Source organism: Oryzias latipes, chromosome 6, assembly GCF_002234675.1.
Source record: "Oryzias latipes chromosome 6, ASM223467v1".
NCBI lineage: Eukaryota > Metazoa > Chordata > Actinopteri > Beloniformes > Adrianichthyidae > Oryzias > Oryzias latipes.
In genome coordinates, this window is record NC_019864.2 from 196,707 (window position 1) to 223,233 (window position 26,527).

Consider the following 26,527-nt stretch of genomic DNA (forward strand, 5'->3'; position numbering starts at 1 on the left):
GTAGATGATATTCAAATGTATAAAATTAATCAAAATATCAAGTGGAAACCAGAAACTGAAACTCAACAAATGGGTTTGGAAATTTTTCTTGTTGACTTTGATGAAATCTTTCTGTGAGCATTCCCAAAGAGGACATGCTGAGTCAGCTTCAGCATCTCCTGCTCTGTCCCCGCAGCGGAGCTGAAGGAGCACCTGCAGACCTTTGTGGACGAAATGAACAGCCAGCATGGCCCCTCCTTCATCAAAGTGGTCCGCCACAACAAGCAGGAAGGCCTGATCCGGTCCAGAGTCAGCGGCTGGAGGGCAGCCTCCGCCCCTGTAGTCGCTCTGTTCGACGCACACGTGGAGTTCAACACTGGATGGTGAGCAGAACCCTTCAGCCCGCATCGTCCATGCAGACAGCCGCTCGCATTAATGTGACCGCGTGACTTATGAGTGCATCTACCCTGAAACCCACTTTGTCATCCATGAAAACCACAAAAGATTGTTGAGCATCACACCAAACCTGCTGCGATGTTTCCTGACTTTATACGTTAGAGATAATACAGCCTAATAGATTTATGGAATATTGAAGGCATTGATGAAACTGACACAAAAAAATAGTGAAGCTTTTTATTGTTTCATGTAATGCTGCATTTTAATAACTAAAAGTAATCAGATTACTTTACAAAGTTTTTAGAGGAAAAACTGAACAACTCGAGTAAAGAGGTACTGTAGACGTTCTTACATAAATTTCCCACAGCATTTTTCAACATCTTTACCCTATTGAGCAGAGACATTCCATTTAGTGTTGAAGAGTATTTCAGTTCCTCTAGTTAACTGATGAGTCCTTTGGATTACAACAGTCATTTGTCATCAGTGGTTTAATCACAATGTTTGGGTGTCTCTAATGCTTGATCTTTCTGGAGAGATGATACCAATCATGTTCTTGTAAAGGCAAGTCTGCTGTCACATTTCTTTGAAGTAAAGCAGACAGACAAGCAGTTAATTACAGTTCCAACTAGCATGGATGGTTATGACCAGTTTCTAAGTGCTGTTTTCTTCTATACCCACACTGCTTTCATGTCAGGTGGACTCTTCATCTTCAGCTCAGGTTCTCCTCTCAGGGCTCAGAAATGGCAGCAGGCGTGTTTCATAACAGTTAGTGTGCTGACATGCTGAGAAAGCAGGCTCTCCTGCTCTTCATTAGGAAGTCTGAGCCAAATCCAAACCAACATTTGTCGCTGCTGTGTTTCAAATTAGAAACGAGAATCGCACAAGCTTCCTCCGCCCCCACCCCCCTTCCCCCCATGCTCTCTGTAGATACCACACAAGCCTCCTACATATTGTCACCTCGCGGGTGTCGGTCTGTGACTAATGAAACGGTTCTTGGCAGACACACAGGAGGCCAGCTGGAGAACAACACTTTCTGTTTGTGCTGGTGTTTAAATGTTTACTGGTTTGTTTCTGACCGTTCCATGAGAAGCTGATGGAGGAGGCCGTGGGAGGGGAGGTTATCAACAGTCTCATTTATCTGATTTCACACATACTAATATACAAATGCTGCACATGCATTTCTTTTTCTCTCATCTCTTTTCTCTGTGAGCCCCCCCCATCATGTGAGACTTTTTCTCTGCAGAAAATTGAAAGATTGCTGCATAATTTCCCACAAAGCACTGACTGCCTGGGCTCCCTAATTGTCCCCAGTGTTAGCTGTAATTATTTGCTATGTTGAATATATTAAGTCAAATGGGATTAATTGTTGAGTTGTAGTTTGAGGGACGTTCGACTGGCAGCGATGCAAAACTGCTTCATCTCCACTATAACTACTTAGAAAGATAAGGATGATGAGGTGTTTGTGTGTCAGTGTGAGGGTTATGAAGAGATAAAGACTTTTTGACTGTGTTATTGCCTAAAGGACTGGATGACTGAAAATGATCTGAAATGTTGTCCTAGTCCAACTCCTTTGTGACATCCAGGCCCTTCACACCTTTATTCTCATTGAATATTTTCTAAATCCTCTGTGTGCAAGGCTTTTTGAGAGGTTAACAAGATGGAAAAAATGGTTAGATGGATGGATGGATGGATGGATGGATGGATGGATGGATGGATGGATGGATGGATGGATGGATGGATGGATGGATGGATGGATGGATGGATGGATGGATGGATGGATGGATGGAGGGATGGATGGATATGGATGGATGGATGAATACATTGATAAATACATGGATGGATAAATAAATGGATGGATGGAAAAACAAAAAACTTAAAGTGAGTCTGGTCTGCCTAACATGCTGCATTGATCCTCTAACCCACATGTGTCAAACTCAGGCGAGATCATATCAAATGTGCATTGGAGCTGGCCCATGGTATATACTGCACAGCTAATACTGCAACCCACATTCCTTTCGTTGGCGTGCAGTAAACCAGCAAGCGTTCCTTTTTTCTGTTGACAGTCATTGACAGCCATGCTCCAGTCACATCGGACAAATTAATTTCATCCTCCACAAAAATGGCCAAACATCATTCATTTTCGTTTTGTCCCTTTCGGGGTCACGGGGCTGCCGGAGCCTATCCTAGCCACTTGTGGGCGAAGGCAGGACTGTTCGCCAGTCTGTCGCAGGGCCATAATCACACACCCATTCACACTCACACCTAGGGACAATTTAGAGTTTCCAATTGACCTATAAGGCATGTTTTTGAACGGTGGGAGTAAGCCGGAGACCCCAGAGAGAACCCACGCATACACGGGCAGAACATGCAAACTCCACACAGAAAGGACCCCCATTGATGTTCTGTGACAGGTCCCCCAGCCGGGACCTGAACCGGCACCTTTCTTCTATGAGGCAAGAGCGCTAACCACTGCGCCACCGTGCAGCCTGAAATGAAAGAATATAACATAAGAAAAGGTTAAACATTACATGTCAGTTGCAGTTATTTTTTCTATAAATATTGAGTTTGGCCCATAAGTTTACTTCTCTGCTTAATTCTTGGCCAACTGTGAACTTGAGTTAGACACCCCTGCTCTAACCCTTATCACAACTGCCCTTACGGGTGGATACGGACTGTCTGTGGGGGAAAAAAGGGTAAACCTGTAAGGGTCACACAGGTGGCCCACAGGAAATATCAAGGTAGTAGACTGTAGAGTGAAAAGGTTCATGCACATTTTTTAAGGTAAGGGGGAAGTAGATGAGACGCATACATGCTGTAAAGATTTTTTTTTTTTTTTTTTGACGACCTCTTTTTTTTTTTTTTTTGACGACCCCCCCCAAATCCTGCACACTGTGCAACGAGCCCGTTAATGCTGTTCACAAGATAAGCGGTCCTTGCATTCCAGCCTGGCTGTTAGAAATTAGGAAATTAGACAATCAGAGTGTAGTGTGTGTGGACATCCTGCAGGTTCCTACGTGTCATGTGCACACCCTATACATTCAGCCTTTGTGACAAGGTTAGTAAAGAGCCAGTACTCACACCTTATTAATGACTAGAATGTGGCATAAGAGCACCATACGACAGCATTACCATGCGTTAGAAGTGCTTGTATCCTTTCAAGCACTTCACAATAATCTTACCACATGCACGACAATGGTACATTCCATTTTCATGAAGTCCCTTAAGTAGGTACACGGGGAACTTAATTGGACATCTGCATTCCCTTTAAAATGCGGCCGCACTTGTCAATGAACTTCCACGGGCACGGACAACCAAAAAACCCACAGTACCCATACGTGTCAACCCCCTTAAGGACGCATGTGACAAAGACTTTTAACTTTCTTTTATGAATTCAGACTGATACATGCTAACGCCCCCTTGATGTCATAATTTAGTACTGCACTGTTTAAGGGGCCCACAGCAGCATGACATCTATGCCCTTGAAGAGTAAATGGTAAATGGCGTATACTTATATAGCACTTTCCTACCTACAAGGCCCAAAGCGCTTTACAGTCACTGACCCATTCACATACTGGTGGCGTCTCCGCTGCCGAACGCTGGCGGCCTACCACCAGAGGCAAGGTGGGGTTCAGTGTCTTGCCCAAGGACACTTTGACACATGGGCGTGCAAGGCGGGAATTGAACCTGCAATCTTACTATCATGGATCGACTGCCCTACCACGGCCGCCCCACAATAAACCCACAAGAGTCACAAAATCCAACCAAAAATGAGCACAAATAGATCTTAGTTTTTTCCACAGCCGTACTTTGAAGAGGCTTGGGATTTTTAAAGTTTTATTTGAGGGTTAAAAAGCAAATATAAAAAAGTACAAACACAAGAGAAGAGCGACGTCTTCCTCCACATGGTTTATGCGCGTTTTCAGTTTTCCAGTTCAGTGTGCAGTCTCATTAATGCGCAAAAATAGTTTATTTCAAAACGTTTTCTAACATTCTTGCTCCAGGTCAAGAAATAGTTTTGAAAAATAATTGGACTTTCATTTGTGGGAAGGTAAGCAGCAGCTTAATGTAGCGCTTCATCGGATCCACTACTTCCCTCCACTGAGTTTAAAGTGGCCAACATGAGTGTTCAGGTTTGGGAAAATAATTCCTTTCACTGAGAAGACTTTATCTTTGTTTGACATGGAGGTCAAAGCAATCTGAAGAGTTTGAGTTTCCTCAGAGCGGAGCTTTCTGTGTACACAGAGACGAGGAAGTATGGAAGTGCAGAGCTTTGCCTCACGAAGGACTAAAAAGGGATAATAGACGTAACGGTTGAATATAATCGTACATCTCTGGTGCTGAAATGATAAAACATGACTGATGGTTGATGGGGCTGCTCTGTGACCCTCCAGGGACATTCAACAGTCGTTTACATTCAAATGACAGCCATTAGCATTTCGTGCCATTAGGCTGAGAAGGAAAATAGTTGGAATCTGTCATCGAGGCTTTATCCAGATAATTTTTCACTGCAGAGTAACAAATATGAACCCCTGCTTTTGATTATTTGTCATTGATCCTACAGTAGTTTAGAACGAAATAATACATGAAGTTGGATTTTGCATTTTAAACACTTTCACAAGGAGTCCTTACTATATGCACTGTCTCAGTTTGATAACTTATTCTTGAAAAACCTTTAAACTAAGATAAACATGCGTATGATTTTGCTGATACTACAATAGAATAAAGAGTTATCATCCAGTGGGCCATGATGACAGTCCTGGCCCTGTAGCTCTGCATTTAGCATCAGCTAAATGGCTTATTACCTGATCGAGTTCCGTGCTTGTCCTCTTTTGACTGGGTGTAAGTACCATCATATCCCTGAAACGCCCTTGGCTGCTGCAGTATTGAATTTTCCAACCACTTACGGAGCTTCCTCTTTGATACATTTGGAAGGGCTAATACTGAAGGGCACACACTGATCTCTCTGGAACTCCCCACCCGAGCACTGACTTACTCCTGCTGCTGAGTCTGCCATCCCAGAGGACACTCCATAAGCAAGTCTTTCCTTGGTACATACTTACCCAGATCTGTGGATTGACCCTCCTAATCCAGACAGGACTGCAGGCTCTTTGAGTTTTTCTTGTGCTGATGAACCACACACCTCCCACTGACATTCCAGCTAGCAAGGCCATGCTCGCTACGCTGTCCACCAGACGGCTGGCTCATGTAGCGAGCCAGCCCACTGAGTGCCCACTTAAGGCAATATGGGCTAACACAGATAGGGCAACCACGGATACTGCGGACAAATCCATTCAGGGCCCACATTTTATGCCCACTTTTAAAGCCCATGGGGCCGTTTGGCCTTGCTGGCTGGGAAACTGTATTCTAAAGGCCCGTACACACCGGGACGAATATTCGCCAGGCGTTATTCGCCAGCGTTTTTCGCCACGTCTTTTGTGTTCACACCCAGGCGATTTTCGCTGACGATGAGCCGAGCGAACATGCAATTTCATTCCCTGACATTAGATGGCGCTTAATGTAAACAGAAATACTCCTGTACACAAGGTGGCGCTGCGCAACTTTACGATTCTTAAAGTCGCTTTTCACTCAGAAGAAGAGAGCAAGTATTTACGCGCTTGTCAGAATCATACAAAGAAAACATGAATATTTCAAGCATCAGTAGCTCCAACTGGTACTTGGTAAGGGGATATTTAAGAATGTCCGTCATTATTTCTTCGCGGCAGTGTAGACGCTACTTGGCGTCTATCTTCTTCGCTGGTATGTGTGCTCAGCAAGGCAGTTTTGTGTTTGAGCGCCCCCAAGTTGTGTTTTACTGTAACTTCAGAAGCTCCAGACACGTGTGCAAAAGCGCAATTCTCATTGGTCGAATAGATTTCGACGTGACGCGTCGAAAAAAATAAACGAACCCGAGGCGTTTTTTTTTTTTTTGACGCTTTGGCGCGTGGCGTTTTTTCGCGTCGGTGTGCACACTCACATTGGTGCCCTTTGTTTAGTCACGAGGCGTTAAACGTCGGCGAAATTCGTCCCGGTGTGAACAGGCCTTAACAGGGTTATTTTTGTTGTTGAAACTAATTTCCTGGTCTGTTACTCTTCTGTTTCTCCAATTCAAGCAACTGTATTCCATGTTTTGTTGTAATGACTGTAATTTTGCACCACACAAACCATCAGTTTACAATGTGAAGACATTTTTGATTTGCCTAAAATGTTTAAGTTACAGAAAAAACATAGCTATAAGTGGAAGTATGTCTGATTCCTCATCTCCTGGTTTATCTTCTAGCAAGGCGGAGGTTTGTTCATAACCCTAAAGAAGTCTTATTGTGATTTTTTAGGGCTTCATATAGAGTCAAAACTGCTATTTTTTGACATTAGATTTCTGGAGTACCACAAACAAATCAGAAATGCACAGACCAATTTTTTTTGTATGAAAACTAAACTGAATCCACTGCTGCCTGGACCTAAATAATGAAGAGCACACTTGTTTATTTTTTTGATGAATAAAAAAACTTGTGATGGAGTGGGTCAACTATCGGTACAGGGAACTTAGAGGTTTGGCGGGTTGGGGTCTCCACTGAGGCAATCTGTGGTTACCCTGGCTGGTTGGATGCCCGGGTCCCGATAGGGCCTGACCAGAGCTCTCCCAGGGGCGGCGCTTGGTGGCGGGGACCTGGACCTGCTCTGGGAAGCAGCGTGGGGGGTGTGGGGACTGGGGGGTTGGCGCTTCAGGCGATGGAACCCCTGGGCTGGGGAGACCTGGGCCCAATGCTAGAGGACAGTTTTTTCACCAACCGGGTCCCAATCTAACAGCTGTCCCCAACTTACCCTTTTCCTTGTATAATCACTTATTAGGTTGATGGGGGGGGGGTCAGCAGGTGATGTACCTTGGGGGGAGGAGCTACTTGGCAGTGCTCCCCCCCCCCCATGGTTGCTGTATGGAAACAGGCCCCTCCCCTCTCTCTTTTAATTGCACCTTAGACATGTAGGACCCTTAGCCGGGGGGGGGGGCGTGCTTGGACATCACGGCCAGCAGGCAGCAGATGTCCTTTCATCACAAATATTACACAAGGAAGGTGGGACCCCGGACCATCTGTCCCCTACCCCATCCCTGGCAGGGGGTGCCAGGCCCCTTGGCAACGGCGGCCGTGTCCCCTGGGTGCTGGCCTCCTGGTCCCGGTGGCCCTCTCTCCACGCAGGGAGAGGGATCCCTAAGTTCTCGGGCAAGACCAAGAGCCGGGGATCACATCACATCTGAGCCTGGGGGTGTCCGTGTCCCTGTGGTGTAGGTTCTGGTCCTTGCCCCCGAGCGCTGCCCTTCTCCAAAATTCCAGCTGTGGGTGAGCCTGGTCAGGCCATGTTTACAACACTCCTCATGGACCCCCACCACTCTTCTTCCTGGGCAGGGGTGGCTGGCCGCTGCCTCGCTCTCTCCTGTACCAACCGTGGGCAGGGTGTGTGGCTGCCTCGAGCATGGGGCAGGTCTCGCTTGGGGGCCCTGCCTGGGGTCGGGGTGGGGGGATGCTCAGGACTCCTGAGTGGTAGTGGGCTGCTTGTCTGGGGCTGGGGATGCTCTCCTGGGCCGGGGCCCAGCGTTGGGCCCTCCCGGCGCAGTGGGGGGGCTGCTCTTTTTATCGGGCTGGAGCTTGCACTCTCTGTCCCCCTATGCCTCGCTACTCTCTGGCGGGGGGGGGGGGGCTTTTGCGGTCCTGCCTGCCCTAGCCTCGGTGGTACATGTGATTACCCGGCAGGCGGTTGCTCTCTATCGGCTATCGTGTGGCTTTTGGGGGTCTCCTGGCTGCTGTTGCTGCTGCTGTGGCGGGGGTCTTGGTGTGGGGATGACTGGACACTCTCACTCTTTCATTTTACATTCCATCATCCACCTTAGAAAAACATAAAAACTCTCTCAAGCACAGGTGTTATCTCACCTTTGCACAAATAGCTTGCGTGACTGAATGAAATGTTTCACATGTGTTGGTCTGAATGCATAAGGATGTTTGTGTGAACTTAAGTTGTATTATGTTCATGTTGACTTGTCTGTATGTGAACATTATTGGAGCCAACAGGTATGTTTATAACATTTGAGTGTGTGTGTGGACAGGCCACGCCCCTTCTAGATTTGTTATACATCTAAACCTGACTGTAATGATTATAAACATCCACCAACTTGTCGCTTTATGATGCTTCATGGTTTTACCCCCCCCCCTTCTATATTGACCCTCCTATCCCCTCACCCCCCTCTCTATAATATCCCTCTCTTATTCCCTCCTTTTTTTCTCTCTCTGGACAAAAAACTGTTACAAATAAGTAATATGAATAAAGGTTAGTCCAAATTAAAAAAGGGGTTTATTCAAATATAAATCTGATGTGTCAAAAGATTAATAACCCATTTTGTAAAAGTAAATTATGTCCAACACAAGAGGCCATAAGCTCTAATCTGTTTGCTCAGCTGATGGGCAGGACAAGTTTAAAAAAAAAAGAACTTGTGATGGAGCTCCTTTAAAGCCACACATCAGACATGGATCCAACCAGTTTAACTCTAACACAACCACCCATGCTTTCTTTTTTTGCTGATCACACTCCTGATGCGGGATGGGGTCACATTTTGAGGGTCTTTGCTGGGGAGGACATTTTGAACGAAAACTTAGCAAATGGAATCTACTGAATCATTTTTGAATGTTTGGTGGCAACTTTTTGGATGACCAAATAAAGTTTGTTTCAGTGTTCACAAACTTCTGAGGAAGATTCTGTTTTCGTTTCCCCCCAGGGCAGAACCCATTCTGCAACGAATAAAAGAGGACCGGACTCGAGTTGTGTCACCTTCTTTCGACAACATCAAGTACGACACCTTTGAGATCGAAGAATACCCCCTCTCTGCTCAGGGCTTCGACTGGGAACTGTGGTGTCGTTACCTGAACCCACCAAAGTCCTGGTGGACCCAACGAAACCACACAGCCCCCATCAGGTACAGGAGACTGGTATGAGTAGAAACTTGAAGGGAGGCTGTCAGAAAAATGCAGAATAAAGATGTAAGTTACATTGCATGGTGGTGTAGTGGTTAGCACGCTCACACCACAGGGAAAAAGATCTGGTTCAAATCCTTTCTGGGATCTTTTTGTGTGGAGTTTGCATGTTCTCCTTGTAGATGTGTGGGTTTTCTCCAAGCACTCCAACTCTCTCCTATAGTCCAGAAATAAGCTTTATAGGCTGATTGTGACACTGGAAAGGGACTTAACAAGTTGAGTAAATGGATGGACGGATGGATGTTGTTTACCACAACATGGTTTAACCACTGGCTTACAGACTTCATCAGAAAGTTTGAATGTGCCACTGTCAGCTTTGTGATGGATATGCCCTACTTGTCAGGTCTTTCTAAATAAGAAAAGGTGTTGTTACTTGATTTCTATGGTTTCGTTGTTTTCGCATATGAACTCGTTTCTGCATTGTCCCAATCTATGGTGTGATAGTCTATTTTTCAATGATGATATTGCTGACTTGAGATGCTGTTGCTCTGCTTCTCGTTTTTTACATTCTTCATTTGGGGAATTGTCAGATCAAGAGAAATATTTATGATGCAATAATCATTAGTGGTTTAATTCAAAGCCCAATAAAACAGCTTTTATGAGATTACCTGCAGATGAACTTTCAGTCCTCAGTCATTTTCATGTATCATTGATTTCTGTTGGTTTTCTAAAAACCTCTGAGAGCTCAGGGAAACTGGACACATCACATTTATAGAAAAGAATGTGGTTCTTCTCAAAACTCTTGTGATATTTTGGCATATCTGTGTCATGGATAGTCAATGATATGTTCTGACAACAACAAAACCACAATATTCAGTTTTTTTAGAGCTGCAGCATCCCTTTAAAGGAATAATCCAGCAGAAAAAGAAGAAGTGCTTGCTCAGGATTATCCACTTGTCGACAAAATGTTTGCCGCTATGCTTTATGGGAAGAAAATCAATAATGTATTCTTTATAGATCTGGGCTAAGAGACATATCCTGTTCAGTATTATAATCAAGGAGGATGAACAGCAAAAACAGTTTTTTTCATCCATCTTCTTGTGCCCATTTTCTCATAAATGTCATCCGTTCTGAACATTTTCCAGCTTGACATCTTGTAGCTTCAGTTCCTTGGGTCAAGGCTGACAGTTTTATCACAAAAGTTGATGTCAGCTTTGGTCTTCAAGGTTCATCTCTGAGTAGATCCAATTTTAGATCCCAATATTAACGCTTGACCAAAGAGCTCCCGGCTCTGGCTTCAGCAGGCGGAGGCTGATACAGATGTACTGAAACATAATGTAATTACATGCTATCAGTGTTTCTGTAAATTGCTTTGAGTTGTTCTTGTGTTGCTGGACAGAAGAGCAGAAGAGTCCAATTAATTTTAGCCAGAGCTGTTAAAATGTATAGCTAAAACGTAGAAATGTTCATATACTGTTGATAATTTAAATAACATCAAATTTATAGATTGTTTGGACTAAAAGAAAAAGAAACCGAGGATCCACTTTCCTGTGTCAGCATTATGCCTTTCAGTTATACCATCAGTCCGGGTGAAACATTTACACATTTCTAGTTTTGCAGCTGCTCGGCACCGTTGCGTTTCCCTGGGCTTCAACAGCTCATTGCTAATTAGAGACACAACATTGCAAGAAAAGGCAAGAATTATCAACATATTCATCTAAATTAAACAGAAACTGAATTGAGCATATGTCGCTATACCTTTTGACAGAATTTAAGTCAAAATTCACTTTTTGAGAAAAAATGTTTCAGGAGATTAGCACACCTTGAATGCAAAACATTATTTTTAACCTTGTGGCTCATGGACACCTAGTTTAAGAATCATTTATATCAGCTTATATCAACCTGTGACAATTTTGAGAATTCACAGTACTACCTTTGTTCTGAAATTCAGTGACTTTTGCGAGACTTTTTGCAATTCAAAAAGGTACATTCACGTGATTCACATGGCAGGGTCTTTCAGTTTCGATGTTAAGTCAATGTACTGACAAATGCGATCTAATGATCATGCGACAGATTTTAAGCGTCAGGCACGGCGGTCTGGCAGCAGCATGTTTCAGACATCGTGGCATGGCACGGACCAATGTTTTAGGAGTTCAAATATCTGAACTTTGGCAAAGAATATATGTTGTGTCAGCAATCAGGGATTCAGCTTTGACCAGTGTTGATGTGATCAGTGGGTGGGATCCCAAAACCAACATTGAGGAAAATCTGATTATTCTACTCCTGAACTTTGTGTTTTGATTTTTTTTTTTTTTTGATAAAAATAAAAAGTCCCTTTAATTTGTTTCTCATTCTTATTTTTTCCCTCCTCGGACTAATGTGGACAGCAAGTAATTAAACTGTGTCACAGAGACACAAAACTGCAGAAAGCGGCCGTGATTCAGATGCAAGATCTGCACACTTCCTGAAGTCAGAGTTGTTTTTTTATGCAATTGGGATTTTATTTTTATTTATTTTATTTTTTTTGCATCACGTTTTGCATACAGACCAGTCAGGAGTGAGAATAAGAAAAGTACAATCATGCAAACAAGACTGTGTTTTTTTGTTTGTTTTTTTAGCTTTTTACCCTGCAGACCTCACATTTCCCCTTCTGTACTGGGGGTCAGTCAACACCTCCAACCACTCTGTAAACTTAGACCAAAGAAAAAGGCAGCTGCACACAGGAGTGTCATTAAAAAGGATTATGTGAACATGTAGAAGAGTGTTTCCCAGCCGTGCTCCTCATGTACGTCTGCCTTTATGTCTGACTGCAACACATCATGATTTAAACACCTGTGGCTCTTGTTGGGGTCTCTGTAGGGCCGATGAGGGGCCCCAGGGGAAGCCACAGAAAAAATCCAGCACGCAGGGCAGGGGGACCGGTGGACCAGGGTTGGGAAACGCTAATGCAGAACATAATGCATATACATGTTTGATTTAAATGTAAAAACATATTTGCAACATAATTTCCCCCCAATGTTCCCCTTCAACATGTACAGTATTCCAGGAAGCTGGGCTCTGTGGCGCTCACAGCTGCTTTAAATATTTATTTATCCCCCCTCCTCCTCCCCCCCTTGGCTTAATATTGATGAGTAGCATTGATTCAATGAATGTGCATAATTTATTTCATGTCATAAACATTGCGTAGCCCTTTCATCTCCTGCACACACACACAGGAGAAGGTCTGGTTGTGATTTCGCTCTGCACAGATCCTAATGCATTCAAAGCCGGGGGGGGGGGGGGGGGGGGGGGGCATTGATTGTGTGAGCATTTTTCGGCTTCAGAGCGTTTGGCTGTTTGCCAGTTCACGCACTGCCCAGGGAATAAAAATTCACCAAACAAGCTGCTTTTGCTGCAGTGCTGTATCTCATATCGATAAGGAGCGATGTGTGGGACTGACAGCATGAATACTAAAAAGAGATATTTTCACTCCTGTTGATTCAGTTTGAAGTTTACGACGGAGTTTTAGGGCCACGGTGAGGAAAAAAAATTCTGGCCAACATGACGAGATTAAAGTCGTCATGTCGACTTTAATCTCGTCATGACGAGAAAAAAGTCGACACAAAGTTTCGAGAAAAAACTCGTCTTGTCGAGATAAAAGTCGAAATAAAGTTTCGAGATTAAAGTCGCAATGTTGAGCGAGAGCAGTGAAGCTGAGTCTTTCAGGAATATTCAGTGTTATGGCTAATGTTAGTGAGCTAGTGGCTTTGTATTTAAGAGTTGACGACAGAGTTTTATGGCCACCAAAAAAAGAAATTTTATTAGGAGATAAAAACTCGTAAATTTACGGGAAAAAAGTCATAGATTAACAAGGAGAAAACCCCGAAGTTGTCTGTTTATCGGAGCATCGCTTGAAGATGAAATATGTGGAGCCTTTTGTGAAGCTTTATTTCCGGATTATTATAGGTTTAAAACAAAGAGATTCTGAGTCTTTTGGCGACTCAAAATCAGATTAGTTTCCGTGTAGCCGTCTTTCCAGGGTTCGGTGTCAGTAAAGCGGACTTTTATATGTAAAATAAGGAGCTCAGAGACACGTTTGGGTGTAGAGGACCGCTGCAGCCTTTATTCTCCTTTTCATTCACATAACCTGAAGTTCATCTGTCACATTACGTCATGAATCTGTCATCCGATCACCAATGCGGAAGTAAACAGTGTTACATACGCCCCCTCCGGCAGATGAAGCGACCCGTTTGATCATTAAAAAACAAAGATGATTGAAAATAGTCTGTTATATTAGCATTACAACGTTGAAAAAGGCAAAAAGTGCTTCTCCTCCTCAGACGGAAGCGTCACACAAACGTAGAGATCTGGTCTCTGGTGGAGGAAGAAAGGATTCAAGCAAACAGCTGCAGGGACAACCGATGATGGCTTCATCGAGCTGCAGTGATCCTGCAAACCAACCATCAATAAATAAAACTTTAATAACTTCTAAATCAAACAAATGAGCTTCCAGACATTTGGAACGTTATCAATTAACATTCAGCTCACCTGTTCAACAAAGTTTAGTTGGTCTGCTCTGCTGCTGCACGGCGTTCACCTGCTGCTCTGCATGCTCACTTCCACAATAATCTCGTAAATTTATGAGTTTTTTTCGCTCGCGCGCAACATTGCGACTTTAATCTCGAAACTTTATTTCGACTTTAATCTCGACAAGACGAGTTTTTTCTCGAAACTTTGTGTCGAGTTTTTTCTCGTCATGATGAGATTAAAGTCGACGTGACGACTTTAATCTCGCCACGTTGGCCAGAATTTTTTTTCCTCACCGTGGCCCTAAAACTCCGTCGTAGAAGTTTGTACACCAGCAACTCCAACTCCCCCATGTCCTGAATTTGTTGTGTTAAACAAACTACCTTTCTGACAACAGGTTCATTTGTGAGTATAATCCTGCGTAGAGATTTATCACGGCATCCTTTACCAAGTCAACCAAAGATGTGCATGTTTTTGTAAGAGACTAAAAGATTTTCAGGGATTAATTTCCCAAATTGGAACTAACCACAGACCAGAATTCTGCTTCTGTGAAAGCAGAACTGCTTCTTTCAAGCAGCAAAAAAGGATCTAATTGTTGCTAGAAAGGCAAATCATACGCCCATGAAAGCAGCCGTTTTTGTAGTTTGTGCCCTGAAGCATTCCTGGGTTAACACGCCATGATAAAATGTGTTCTCATTTCATCAAATCTATTCTCAACAGACCAATTCTTTCTGCACATCAACCTGCAAATGGCTGCAGGAGCAGACACCTTCTTGTCAACATTTACTATTAATTAAGTACCTAAAGTGAGAAAAAAAGGATATAGAAATATTAAAGTCAGTGCCGATCCTCGCGAGAACAAGCATCCCCCATTGGTTTCCCCCACGGTCAGACCATGCAAGTACTTCAAAAAGTTACAAACACCCCTGAGCTTTTTCTCAGAGTCCACGGGCCCCAGTTAACACCATAACGTAGATTGAATGACAGGAAAAAATTGAGGAACAATTAGCCTTGGGTGGCTCAGAACCCCGTCTCTGCTGTTTGCAGATGATGTGCTCCTCTGACTTCTTACAGAGCTCTAAGTGTGCGAAGCCGATGAGTGACAGGTTAGCCTTGCAAAGCTGCTCAAAGGCCCACTCCAACCATCTTTAGATCTATTTTCAAATTGTTTCCAGTGCTTTTTGATTCGTGATCATGCCATTTTTAGCCAAAACCAATAAACATGTCATTTTCTAGGACATAGTTGCTATAGAGCAGCAGGTGTTCATTAGAAATTTGCCTCCAAGTTGTGCGTGGGACCATTACTTAAAGCTCTCTTTTTCCATGCTTCTGCTAGCTTACAGCCCCTCACAACCCCAATTTAAGATTACCAGTGCGACAAAATGGTGAGCAATACCAGAACCATCCAGCCGTCCAGTTTAGATCCAGATTGCAGCTCAGACGAGGAAAACAAAGAGGTTCATGGATCAATATTATGTAACTGGATGGATCGGAATGTAGCGGAGCAGGAAGTTTGTGGCCCCCGTCTGCATTATCAACATCACAAATAAGCTCTTTTTCAAACGACATTATATTGTCCGGTCCTGATTCACAAAGATTTGAATGAAGAAATACTGAAAAATGTCATTTTAAGCAACATTTTATTTATACATATTCTCACTCCATCAGCAGAAAAATGTCAAAAGAACATGTTAAAAACACAATTTTTTTTAATCCAAGTGAGTCTTTAAAAATAAACTAATTTTTAAAATCTGAACCGAAGGGAAATGTGCCCAGTACTGGATCTGAACAAACAAAACAGTGTTTCTCTATCATACTGAGGTGGGGTGATGGTAGTCTGGACTCACAAATTGTTTTTCTTGGTTAGGAAGAATTTCCTTATTTCTAAAGATGTGTACTAGAGGGCTGCATTGGGATTGGGTCCCGCGGGACCCATCCCAAATCTCGCGGGATTGGGCGGTTTGAATTGTGCTGCGGGCGGGAGCGGGCGGCAAAAAAAAAAAAAAAAACCCGCGGGATCAGTGCTGCCATGAATATCTCATGAATATATATTAGCGGACTACGTTGGGCTGTGCGGCTGTTGGATTCTTATGTACTGAAGCTCCGTGAAGGCACCAGGTAGAGACGCCCAATGACCACTGTCATCTAACCTGTTGTTGGGGGTGTGCAATGCCCCTGCAAAGGCTAAAAAGGGATATTGATAAAAACTGTTCTTTCTGTTCTCAGTCTGAGGAAACGTTGGTGCATATTTTTTGGACCTGCAAGTACACTGAAAAAGTATGGGACAAATTGACAAATTTGATAAAAACTCAAATTTATCCACATTTTAATTTAACCTGGAAAAACATCTTATTTGGTTACGTTAATTATGATAAGACATTTTTATCTCAATTTTATTTAATAAATCTTCTGATTTTATTAACCAAGTATTATATTCACAAATCTAAATTCAGCAATAAAGCTCCTAATTTTATTGATTTACTAGCCCAAGTTAGATGTTACTTACATTCCATTTCCCCCAGTACAAACAAAAAAGCTATTAAAACGTATCACCTTGCTCAGCTGTATAATTTAATGTAAGTTTATTTTTTTGCTATATCCCCTGGCGTTTATTTTGAACATTTGATGTACAGTTTATTGTTCCTTGTTCTTTTGCTGTATGTCACTTTTGTTCTGCATCAATAAAAAAAAAAAAAAAAAAAGTGTGCAACGCCCCGCCCCGCCTCTTAATAAGAGCGCGCTTCAGGCCGTCTGTCTGCGCGCGCACACACGCACACTTTTAACCGAACAGGATTTGGGAAAATATATTTAATATTTAGGTTGCACATTACACAAAAGAGGAATGCATGAAAAGATGAGGCTGGATGAGGGATATGAATCTCTTTAATCATATCTATACAAATACTGTCATGATTTGAACTTGTTGTCTTGTTTTTGGTCCTTGTTCTGTCTTGTTTCTGTTTCCTGTTTTATTTTGAAAGTCTCCTGTTTTGTCTGTTTTCTTGAGTTTTACTTCCTTTGGTCCCCATCTGCCCTGATCGTGTTCACCTGTGTCTTGTCTGCCCTGTCTGTATTTAAGTCTTGTCTCTGCCTTCCTCCTGTGTTGGTCCATTAGTATTCCTGTTCTGGTGTTCATGCCATGTCATGCCCTGTTCCTCGTTCCTTGTTCCTTGTCCCTCGCCACGCCACAGTGAGTTTTCGTTTGGTTTTTGTCATCCTGCTCTGCAGCGCTTTTTGTTTGTTCTTTTTGTGCATTAAAACCAACTAGCCCTGATCCTTGCCTCCTGCCTCTGCATCTGGGTCCAACCGGCTCTCGAGCCACCTCACCGTGACAGAATGGACCAACCAAATTTTCTGGACCCAGCAGAGCAGGACTACACTGGGAGCCGTCTCGCCATGAGGGGGGGTCGACGTCGCCGTCGTCCCCGCCGTCCCCCACAGTCACGTTCAGTGGTGGTCCGGGATGCACCACAGCCACGTTCAGTGGTGGTCCCGGATGCACCACAACCTCCCCCAGTGGTGGTCCCGGACGCACCACAGCCATGTCCAGTGGTGGTCCCGGACGCACCCCAACCCGTCCCGGATCCCAGGGGGGTGCCGCCTGCACCCCGACCCATCCCAGCTCCCAGGGGGGTGCCGCCTGCGCCCCGACCCGTCCCGGCTCCCAGGGGGGTGCCGCCTGGGTCCCCGGTTCCACTGCCACGCCTGACCCGCCTGAGCTCGGCTCCACGCCTGACCCGCCTGAGCTCGGCTCCACGCCTGACCCGCCTGAGCTCGGCTCCACGCCTGACCCGCCTGAGCTCGGCTCCACGCCTGACCCGCCAGAGCCTGACTGCTGGCCCGACCCGCCAGAGCCTGACTGCTGGCCCGACCCGCCAGAGCCTGACTGCTGGCCCGACCCGCCAGAGCCTGACTGCTGGCCCGACCCGCCAGAGCCTGACTGCTGGCCCGACCCGCCAGAGCCTGACTGCTGGCCCGACCCGCCAGAGCCTGACTCCGACTGCTGGCCCGACCCGCCAGAGCCTGACTCCACGCCTGACTCCACGCCTGACTCCACGCCTGACTCCACGCCTGACTCCACGCCTGACTCCACGCCTGACTCCACGCCTGACTCCACGCCTGACTCCACGCCTGACTCCACGCCTGACTCCACGCCTGACTCCACGCCTGACTCCACGCCTGACTCCACGCCTGACTCCACGCCTGACTCCACGCCTGACTCCACGCCTGACTCCACGCCTGACTCCACGCCTGACTCCACGCCTGACGACTCCACGCCGGACCGCTCGGCCCCCCGGCCGTCCTCCGGACCTGCCACGCCGGACCGCTCGGCCCCCCGGCCGTCCTCCGGACCTGCCACGCCGGACCGCTCGGCCCCCCGGCCGTCCTCCGGACCTGCCACGCCGGACCGCTCGGCCCCCCGGCCGTCCTCCGGACCTGCCACGCCGGACCGCTCGGCCCCCCGGCCGTCCTCCGGACCTGCCTCGCCGGACCGCTCGGCCCCCCGGCCGTCCTCCGGACCTGCCTCGCCGGACGGCGCGGACCCCGGCCGTCCTCTGGACTCTTGTGCCCGTCGATGTTTTCCTCCGGGGCCCCCCCCTCATGTGACTTTTGGAACCTCGGAGCGGTTCCTTGAGGGGGGGGTACTGTCATGATTTGAACTTGTTGTCTTGTTTTTGGTCCTTGTTCTGTCTTGTTTCTGTTTCCTGTTTTATTTTGAAAGTCTCCTGTTTTGTCTGTTTTCTTGAGTTTTACTTCCTTTGGTCCCCATCTGCCCTGATCGTGTTCACCTGTGTCTTGTCTGCCCTGTCTGTATTTAAGTCTTGTCTCTGCCTTCCTCCTGTGTTGGTCCATTAGTATTCCTGTTCTGGTGTTCATGCCATGTCATGCCCTGTTCCTCGTTCCTTGTCCCTCGCCACGCCACAGTGAGTTTTCGTTTGGTTTTTGTCATCCTGCTCTGCAGCGCTTTTTGTTTGTTCTTTTTGTGCATTAAAACCCACTAGCCCTGATCCTTGCCTCCTGCCTCTGCATCTGGGTCCAACCGGCTCTCGAGCCACCTCACCGTGACAAATACGTGTTTTTTTCCTGCGGGACGGGAGACGATACAAAATCAATGCATCTGTATTACTGTGCGGGACTAAATTCTGAGTTTTCCGGGTGCGGGCGGGAGTGGACATACATATTGCGGGTGCGTGCGGGAGTGTAACGCATACGTTGCGGGAGCGGGCGGGATTGGTCAGAAATTCAGTGGGGGGGAGCGGGATGAAGAAAATAGTCCCGCGCAAGGCTCTAATGTGTACCTTCGCTAAAATTGAGTAAAAACTGGAAAAAGTTTCAGGAGACAAATTTGCAAATTACTGCTGCACCAACTGAAGGTTATAAAGTTGAGTTCTGAGTCACAGAGTGGATGTCAAGTTCTCCCACACTGCTGCTATGGTTCATGTCACTGGTATTTTCCAGTTTGTAATGATGTCTTAGTGCATAAAACACATGTGGATGTTGAATTGTGTTAATTTCTGGACTTTTTTCATGAAGCTTAACATAACAACCGTTCCTCTGTGTTCCAGGAGCCCGGCTCTGATCGGCTGCTTTGTGGTTGACAGGAAATACTTTGAGGAGATCGGCCTACTCGATGAGGGAATGGAAATTTACGGCGGAGAAAATGTGGAGCTGGGCATCAGGGTGAGCCTGTTTATTAAATGCCGTTTATTTTCTCGTGCAGTAAAAACTCAAAATTGAACGGTAAATTCTGGGTCTGCGTTGGGGCGGGCTGTCAGTGTCCCTGTACCATCTGAAGTGTTCTTACCCACCGCAAAAATAGACAAATGACCTTTCCTTTGACAGAATGAGAGCTGTATCAGTCACCCTCATTACTCATTTGGTCTGACTCACACAAACTGAGCTCCTGCTGAAACTGAAACAGTAACTAATAAGATCACATCCCAGCTTCATGGAATATACAGGAACTACATTATTTACAGTTTAGAGATGGTCTTCATAAACAGAGACTATTCTAAACTTTTGTTTTCATTAATGGCCTTACAAAACTGTCAAGACAGGGGGGTTCAACGTGGTAACTAAATAAAGTTGACTTCCAACTAATCAGGATAAATTATCTCCAACCCCCAGGATAAAGCCTGAAGCCTGTAAATTGACACTCAGAAGGACGCAGTGAGATGCCTGTGGGTTTCCAAACATTGTCCATGTCAACAGTATATTAACTTTACTTTGAAATTCAGAAGCAATTCATCAAACAAACAACATAAAGTAAAATTAGTTCAAAGTTCCATTCGCTATATTGCGGGCTCGTAGTCTTTTTTTTCATTGCATTTTTACTTTTTTTTCTTTCTTTTGAAGTGTATTGTGATCTGCGTCCTGATTGTCTGTTGACGTTGTTAATCAAACCTCTCCATGCTGTGTCTCCCGTACAGAATGTGTTCAGTTTAAATCTACACAAGTTTGTGATCTCAATCAGATCTTTATTTTCATTCTATGAAACTGGACTTATTTTTCTATAAAGGATTGAACTTTGAGAGTTTGAACAGAACAGAAAATTGTACACATGTTCATGTCTGTCTAAGAAAAGAGTATAATGTGTCTAAAGAGGAGGTTAGCAGCCCTAAAACATCTAAAACATCTTTGCGGTTTTCACCTATTACTAGGGGTGTAACAATACGCTAAAATCTCAATTCGGTTTGGTTCAGAATTTCATAGTTCGGTACATTTCGGTTCGGTACTGCTGTTTAACAGATCTGCCTGATATGAACTGCTATTTTCTGAACTATTATTTTATTGTTATTTATTGTGTGTGTTTTGCTGCCGGACAACTGAATTTCTCCCTTGGGAGATGAATAAAGTTTTTATCTGTCTGTCTGTCTGTCTGTCTGTCTGTCTGTCTGTCTATTTTCGGTATTTTTTTCTAGACTAAGGCAGAAAAAAATTACTTAGAAAATGCATTTATTGGTTTAACATAACAATAAATAAAATTGACCTATGTAGGTGATCTGCTTTATAAGGCGGAGGAGATGGGAGGGGGGGGGTTCCTCATCTCTGGCCTCGCGTTTGCATTAGTCATATGTTGACATGCTAACTGTCTGTCACCTAATAGCGTCTCGGAGGAAACTCATGGCTAAAATTACTTCTGCCTCGGCGTAAAGTTATTAAGTGGTGACCTGGGGGTTAGCCCCGCCTATAGCCACTAAGACTCGTGGGAAGTCTGAAATATTGTGTTGAATCCTTCACCATCACTGAGAGAGCTGTGAAGAGAAGTGAGGTTCATGTTGTTACGGCGTTCATGTGTGTTCATAATATATGGATTTAATGCTGGAGAGGAGATGGAGCATCTATTTATCTGTCTACTTTCTCTTTGAGACTGTTTGAGGGTGAGTGGAGTATGGGGTAAGGACAGTCAACGCAGCTCGTTCATTAGCAGCTAGGCTCTCGTCCAAGGGGAGGAGGAGGAGGGGGGATAAATAAATATTTAACTCCTGCGATAAACAAAGTGACAAGTTTTCTTTTTTTTTTCCCCCACAAATAAATCAATTCACGTTTCATGTTTTTTCATGTTGGTTTTTAATGTGAAAATCGACTTGCAGTGTCTTTAGTCACTTGTTAGGTAACGACATGAAATCGGATCTAAACGTTAAAAAAAGTAAAGAAAATGTATGTTTATTTGGATTGAATCAGATATTTGTATTAAATATAAATTTGTAATTCCAGATTCCCCTTGATTCTGTTTTTTGGCCATATAATGCTCAGCCCTGCTTTTGAGTTCTTTGTGTAGCACCCACCCATGTAGCAAATGAAACTGTAAACAACTCAAATATTGTAGAATTATGGGCAGGGTCCTGGGTGTGATTTTTATGGTCTGGTGCCGTCACAAATCACTATAAACTTCTGGGTGTTTTTGTAGTTAATAACTAATTAACAAAATAAATTTCAAAAGGTACGTCTAATAACTTAAAACCTTATATCTCTTTTACCCTCTCCAAGCTTCAAAAAACATCTTCAAGAACTCAAAACAATAAGTGTCTTTTAAATAATAGTGTAAATTTAGTTGGGAATTTATCTAAATTAAATTTAGAAAATGGGAAAAATAAATACACTTATGAACTCAGAAAACGTCCTTTTAAACAAACCAAATACCCGTTGCAGGCCTGTGTCGTCGCTTGGGAGCGTTGAGGTCTTAAAACTTAGTGAAAGCAAAACAAAATAAGCATGTGCAAATTTCTAGTACTCACAGTCTCCTAGTTCAGTCAGTGCGGATTCTTTAGTGTATTTGGTTCTTGGGAAGGATAGAGGAAAGAGGAACTTGACCCAAAACTGGAACTGGACTCTTGTTCGATTTTGACTGAGCACAACCTGCTACCAGCGGGATCTTTCTGGATCTCCTTCGGGTGCCCACAGGAAAAATCCAAATTCTGGTCATGCTCCTCAGCCCGTGCATAAATAGGCCTTCTTATTTTCCTCAAACAACCTTTCAGTTCGAGGGTCTTTAATAACTGCTGTACTCCACAACATTAGCATTATTAACATTTTACCGCATCATTGGGTCACAGAATTTACCGCTGCTAAGAAGTTACATGCTAATCACATGTAGCATCCATCTCATTGTAATACAATGTGCAGCGTTGTCTGAACTTCATGAAGCTCTGTTACTTATGCCTAATGGTAAAGCACCAGGGCCTGACGGCTTTCCTGCTGAGTTTTATAAATAATTCTGGGAACAACTGCCACCAACATTTTATAAAACAGAGCACAGAGAATAGAAAAAAATCACTCCTCACATAATTGATTTCGACCAAACTGGATTCATAAAAGGCAGACACTCGGATGACAATGTCCGTAGACTAGTAAAATAATAGACTTTGCCACCATTAAAAAGCAAGAAATGACCGTACTATTGCTGGATGCTGAAAAAGGTTTTGACAGAGTAAACTGGAAGTTCCTTATTGCTGCCCTCCATAAATTTGGTTTTGGAGAATCATTCATCAAATGGATCAAAATATTATATCACAACCCCAATGCATCCGTTAGAACTAATAAACAGACTTCCAACAGGTTTTTTCTCAGAAGAGGAACCAGACAGGGTTGCCCACTCTCTCCTTCTCTTTTTGCTATATTTATTGAGCCTCTAGCTGCAGCAATAAGACAGAATGAGAGCATTATAGGAATTAAAACCAAACACAGCCATCATAAAATTAGTCTCTATGCAGATGACATATTACTGTTTTTAAGTAATTTACATTATGTAAATGAAACGGCAACAATCATTAATGAATTCTCCTCTATATCAGACTATTCCATTAATTGGAATAAGTCTGTTGTATTACCACCGAACAGTAATGCAGAGCAAAGACTCAAAATACCAGTTAAATCAGGAAATATCAAATATCTAGGTATCAATTTTTCCCCCAAACTATCAGAACTGGTGCAGCTAAACCACACCCCATTACTGGAAGACATACAGGACGATCTGACACGCTGGACCAACCTGCCTCTGTCCCTTATGGGCAAGGTAGCCACGGTAAAAATGAAAATCTTACCCAAAGTTAATTATCTTTTCTCAATGATTCCCACACAACCGCCATTAAAATGGTTCAAAACATTAGACTCATCCATATCAAGCTTTTTATGGAACAATAAACCTGCAAGAATCAGTCTAAAAACTTTAAAATCTGCAAAAAGATGTGGAGGATTAACTTCCAAAATTACTTTCTTGCAAATAGATTACAATACATATTAAAATGGTTAAAAAATAATCCAGAAACCAACTCATGGTTAGACTTGGAACAGGCGTTATGAGGAAAGATCAACCTGTCAGATCTTCCATTTATTAACCAAACAGTTAAAAAACAGGATTGTTTCAAAAGTATTAATATAAATGCCACTTTAACAGCCTGGTGGGAATTTCTTAAAATATCAAAATCATCAATTCAACCATGCAAAATGACACCCATCTGGAACAACCCAGACATCCTTATAAACAAAAAAAATGATCCACTTCCCAGCTTGGCAAGCAGGGGGCATAAAACAACTAGAGCACATAATTATTGAAAGAAGATTCATAACTCCCCAGGAACTTCAAGACAAACATGGAATAAATAACTTCTTGGAATATCAGCAACTTAAATCAATTATTACTAAAAAGTTTAAATACAGAGACAACGATTTAAAACCACCAGATGTAGTTACCACTCTGATTAATTTCTCAATGAATAAAACTCTCTCCAAAATATACAAACTTTTATGTAAGATAGATAATAATATTTCACTTCCAACAACAAAATGGGATGCAGATTTGAGCATCAGCACAGATGAAAGCTTCTGGTCAGAACTCTGTCTAAACACCTTTAAACTGACAAAAAGTCCAAATCTGCAGCTAATCCATTTCAAAACCCTTCACAGAATTTACTACACTGGACAGATGATGTTCAAGATGGGTCTCAGCAACTCAGACATTTGCGAGCACTGTGACAGTAATCTACCCTACAGTTACATGCATGCACTGTGGTTCTGCACGCCTGTCCAGGCTCTCTGGCAGCAGGTATGTGCCGATCTATCAGTCTGGCTTAAAGTTTCAATCACGGCTTCACCGTCACTTTGTGTGCTTGGTGACATGAGTGCCATCGATGTGGAAGGAGGATTAGGCTCTATCATTTTCATAACTCTTTGTATTGCTAAAAAAACTATTTTAATAAATTGGAAAAGCAAGAAAAATATAAATATAAGTCAACACAGAAATCTGCTGCTTGATCATATCGGCTTGGAAAAAATGTCAGCCCAAAGTTCAAGTAACTTTGAAATAATTCAGTCTCTCTAGTCTCCCATAGATAACTCCATGACTTAGAGGGTGGGGGGGCCTGGTCGTCGCTGCTCCTTGCCCTTCTGCCGTGGTTCGGGGTGGGGGTTGGGGCCTCCGGTTCCTGGCGGGGGGTGGTGGGGGCTCCGTTGGTCGGGAGGTCGGGTCCGGTGCCTGGGTGGGGCAGGCTGGGGCGCTGCGTGGTCCTCTGGGCTTGGGTGTGTGTGGTGGGGGGGTGGGGGGGTGGTCTGGCTTGGCTTGGGGGGGTGGTCCCTTTGCCTGTGCTGGGGGGGTTGGCGGAGGGCCCTGCTCAGGGGGGGGGGGGGGGGGGCGCTGGATGGGCTGCCGATCTGCACCTGGGGCTGGGATCGGCCCTTCCCTGGCTCTGGGACGGGACGGGACAACCCTCTCGGGGCCCCCCGTCAATCTGGGTGTCATGCGCTTCGGCTGCGGGGTCTGGGGTGGGGTGGGGGGCTTGTCGGCCCTGTCCTGTGGGGGGGCGTTCTGGGGGGGAGGGGGGACCCACTATTGGTACGGGGCGGGGGGGGTTGACTGGTCGGGGTCTCCGCTGAGGCAATCGGCGGTTGCCGGTTGGCTTCCTCGGTCCCGTCGCGGCCTGACCAGAGCTCTTCTAGGGCCGGCGTTTGGGGGTGGGGGCCTGGGCTTGCTCCGGGGGAGGGGGGGGGCAACGCTTTCTGGCTCCTCTCTCTCTGTGTGGGGTGGGTGGTGCCGGGCCTGGGGTGTCGGCGCCTCTGGGGGTGGGGCCCCTGGGCTGGGTGGGCCTGGCCCCTTTGCTGGGGGGGGGGGGGGGGGCTGGGGGACAGCTATCCCCAACTCACCCCCTTCCTCATATAACCTCACGTTAGGGTGACGGGGTGGGGGATTTAGCCTGCGATGCGCCTTGGGGGGGGCCCCCCTCCTATGGTTGCCGTATGGAGTGGGCCCCCCTCTTTCGGTTTTATTTGCACCTTAGACATGTAGGGTCCTTGGTAGGGGGGGGTGCTTGGACATCACTGCCAGCAAGCAGCAGATGTCCTCCTAGCACCCTACCCGCCAATTTTAACCGCACCTTAGACATTCAGGGCCCCTTGGTGGGGAGGGTGAGGGGACATCACTGTGAGTAATCAGGAGATGTCGTCTTAGTGCCCTACCCGCCAATTTTAACTGCACCCCCCTTAGTACACACACCCCTCCCCCCTCAATATATACATTCCAACATAAACACACACACATGCACACACACACCCTCTCAAACACACATACACGCACACACATTTTGCAAGGAAGGTGGGACCTAGGACCATCTGTCCCCTACCCCTTCCCTGGTGGGTGGTGCAGGCCCCTTGGCAACGGCGGCCGTGTCCCCTGGGCGCCGGCTTCCTGGGCCCGGCGGTTCTCTCTCCGCGCGGTGGGGGGGTTCACATTACACCTGAGCCGGGGGTGTTCGTGTCCCTGGGGGGTGGGTCCTGGTCCTTGCCCCTGAGCGCTGGGCCCCGCCAAATTTCCAACTGTGGCCGAACCTGGTCGGGCCATATTTACAACACCCCTTGTGGGCCCCCTTTTTTCCCCGGGGTTCCACCCTCCTGGGCGGGGGCGGCGGGCCCCTGCCTTGCTCCTCCCTGGACCAACCGTGGGCAGGGTGGGTGGCTGCCTGGAGTGCGGAGCGTGTCTCACTTGGGGGGTCCTGGCTCGTACATGGGGTGGGGGCGGGGGGATGCCCGGAACTTCTGGGTGGTGATGGGGTGCTCGTCTGGGGCTGTGGGCGTCCTTCTCCGGTGGGGCCCTGCGTTGGGCTCTCCCGGCGCGGCGGGGGGGCTGCTCTCCTGGTTGGGCTGGGGCGGCGCTCTCTTTCCCTCCGTGCCTCCCTGCTCTCTGGCTCTGGGGGCCTCGC

At 45.4% G+C, this 26,527-nt stretch overlaps 1 protein-coding gene across 2 annotated transcripts in view; it reads left to right on the plus strand.

The window, feature by feature from the left end:
* LOC101163132 (polypeptide N-acetylgalactosaminyltransferase 18) overlaps window positions 1-26,527 on the plus strand; it is a 262,834-nt gene that overhangs the window by 144,729 nt on the left and 91,578 nt on the right. For both annotated transcript variants that reach the window (XM_023955408.1, XM_023955406.1), the window contains exons 4-6: window positions 176-362; window positions 9,134-9,331; window positions 19,403-19,517. In XM_023955408.1, coding sequence (XP_023811176.1) covers window positions 176-362; window positions 9,134-9,331; window positions 19,403-19,517 — 500 coding nt within the window. The remainder of the gene's footprint in view (window positions 1-175; window positions 363-9,133; window positions 9,332-19,402; window positions 19,518-26,527) is intronic.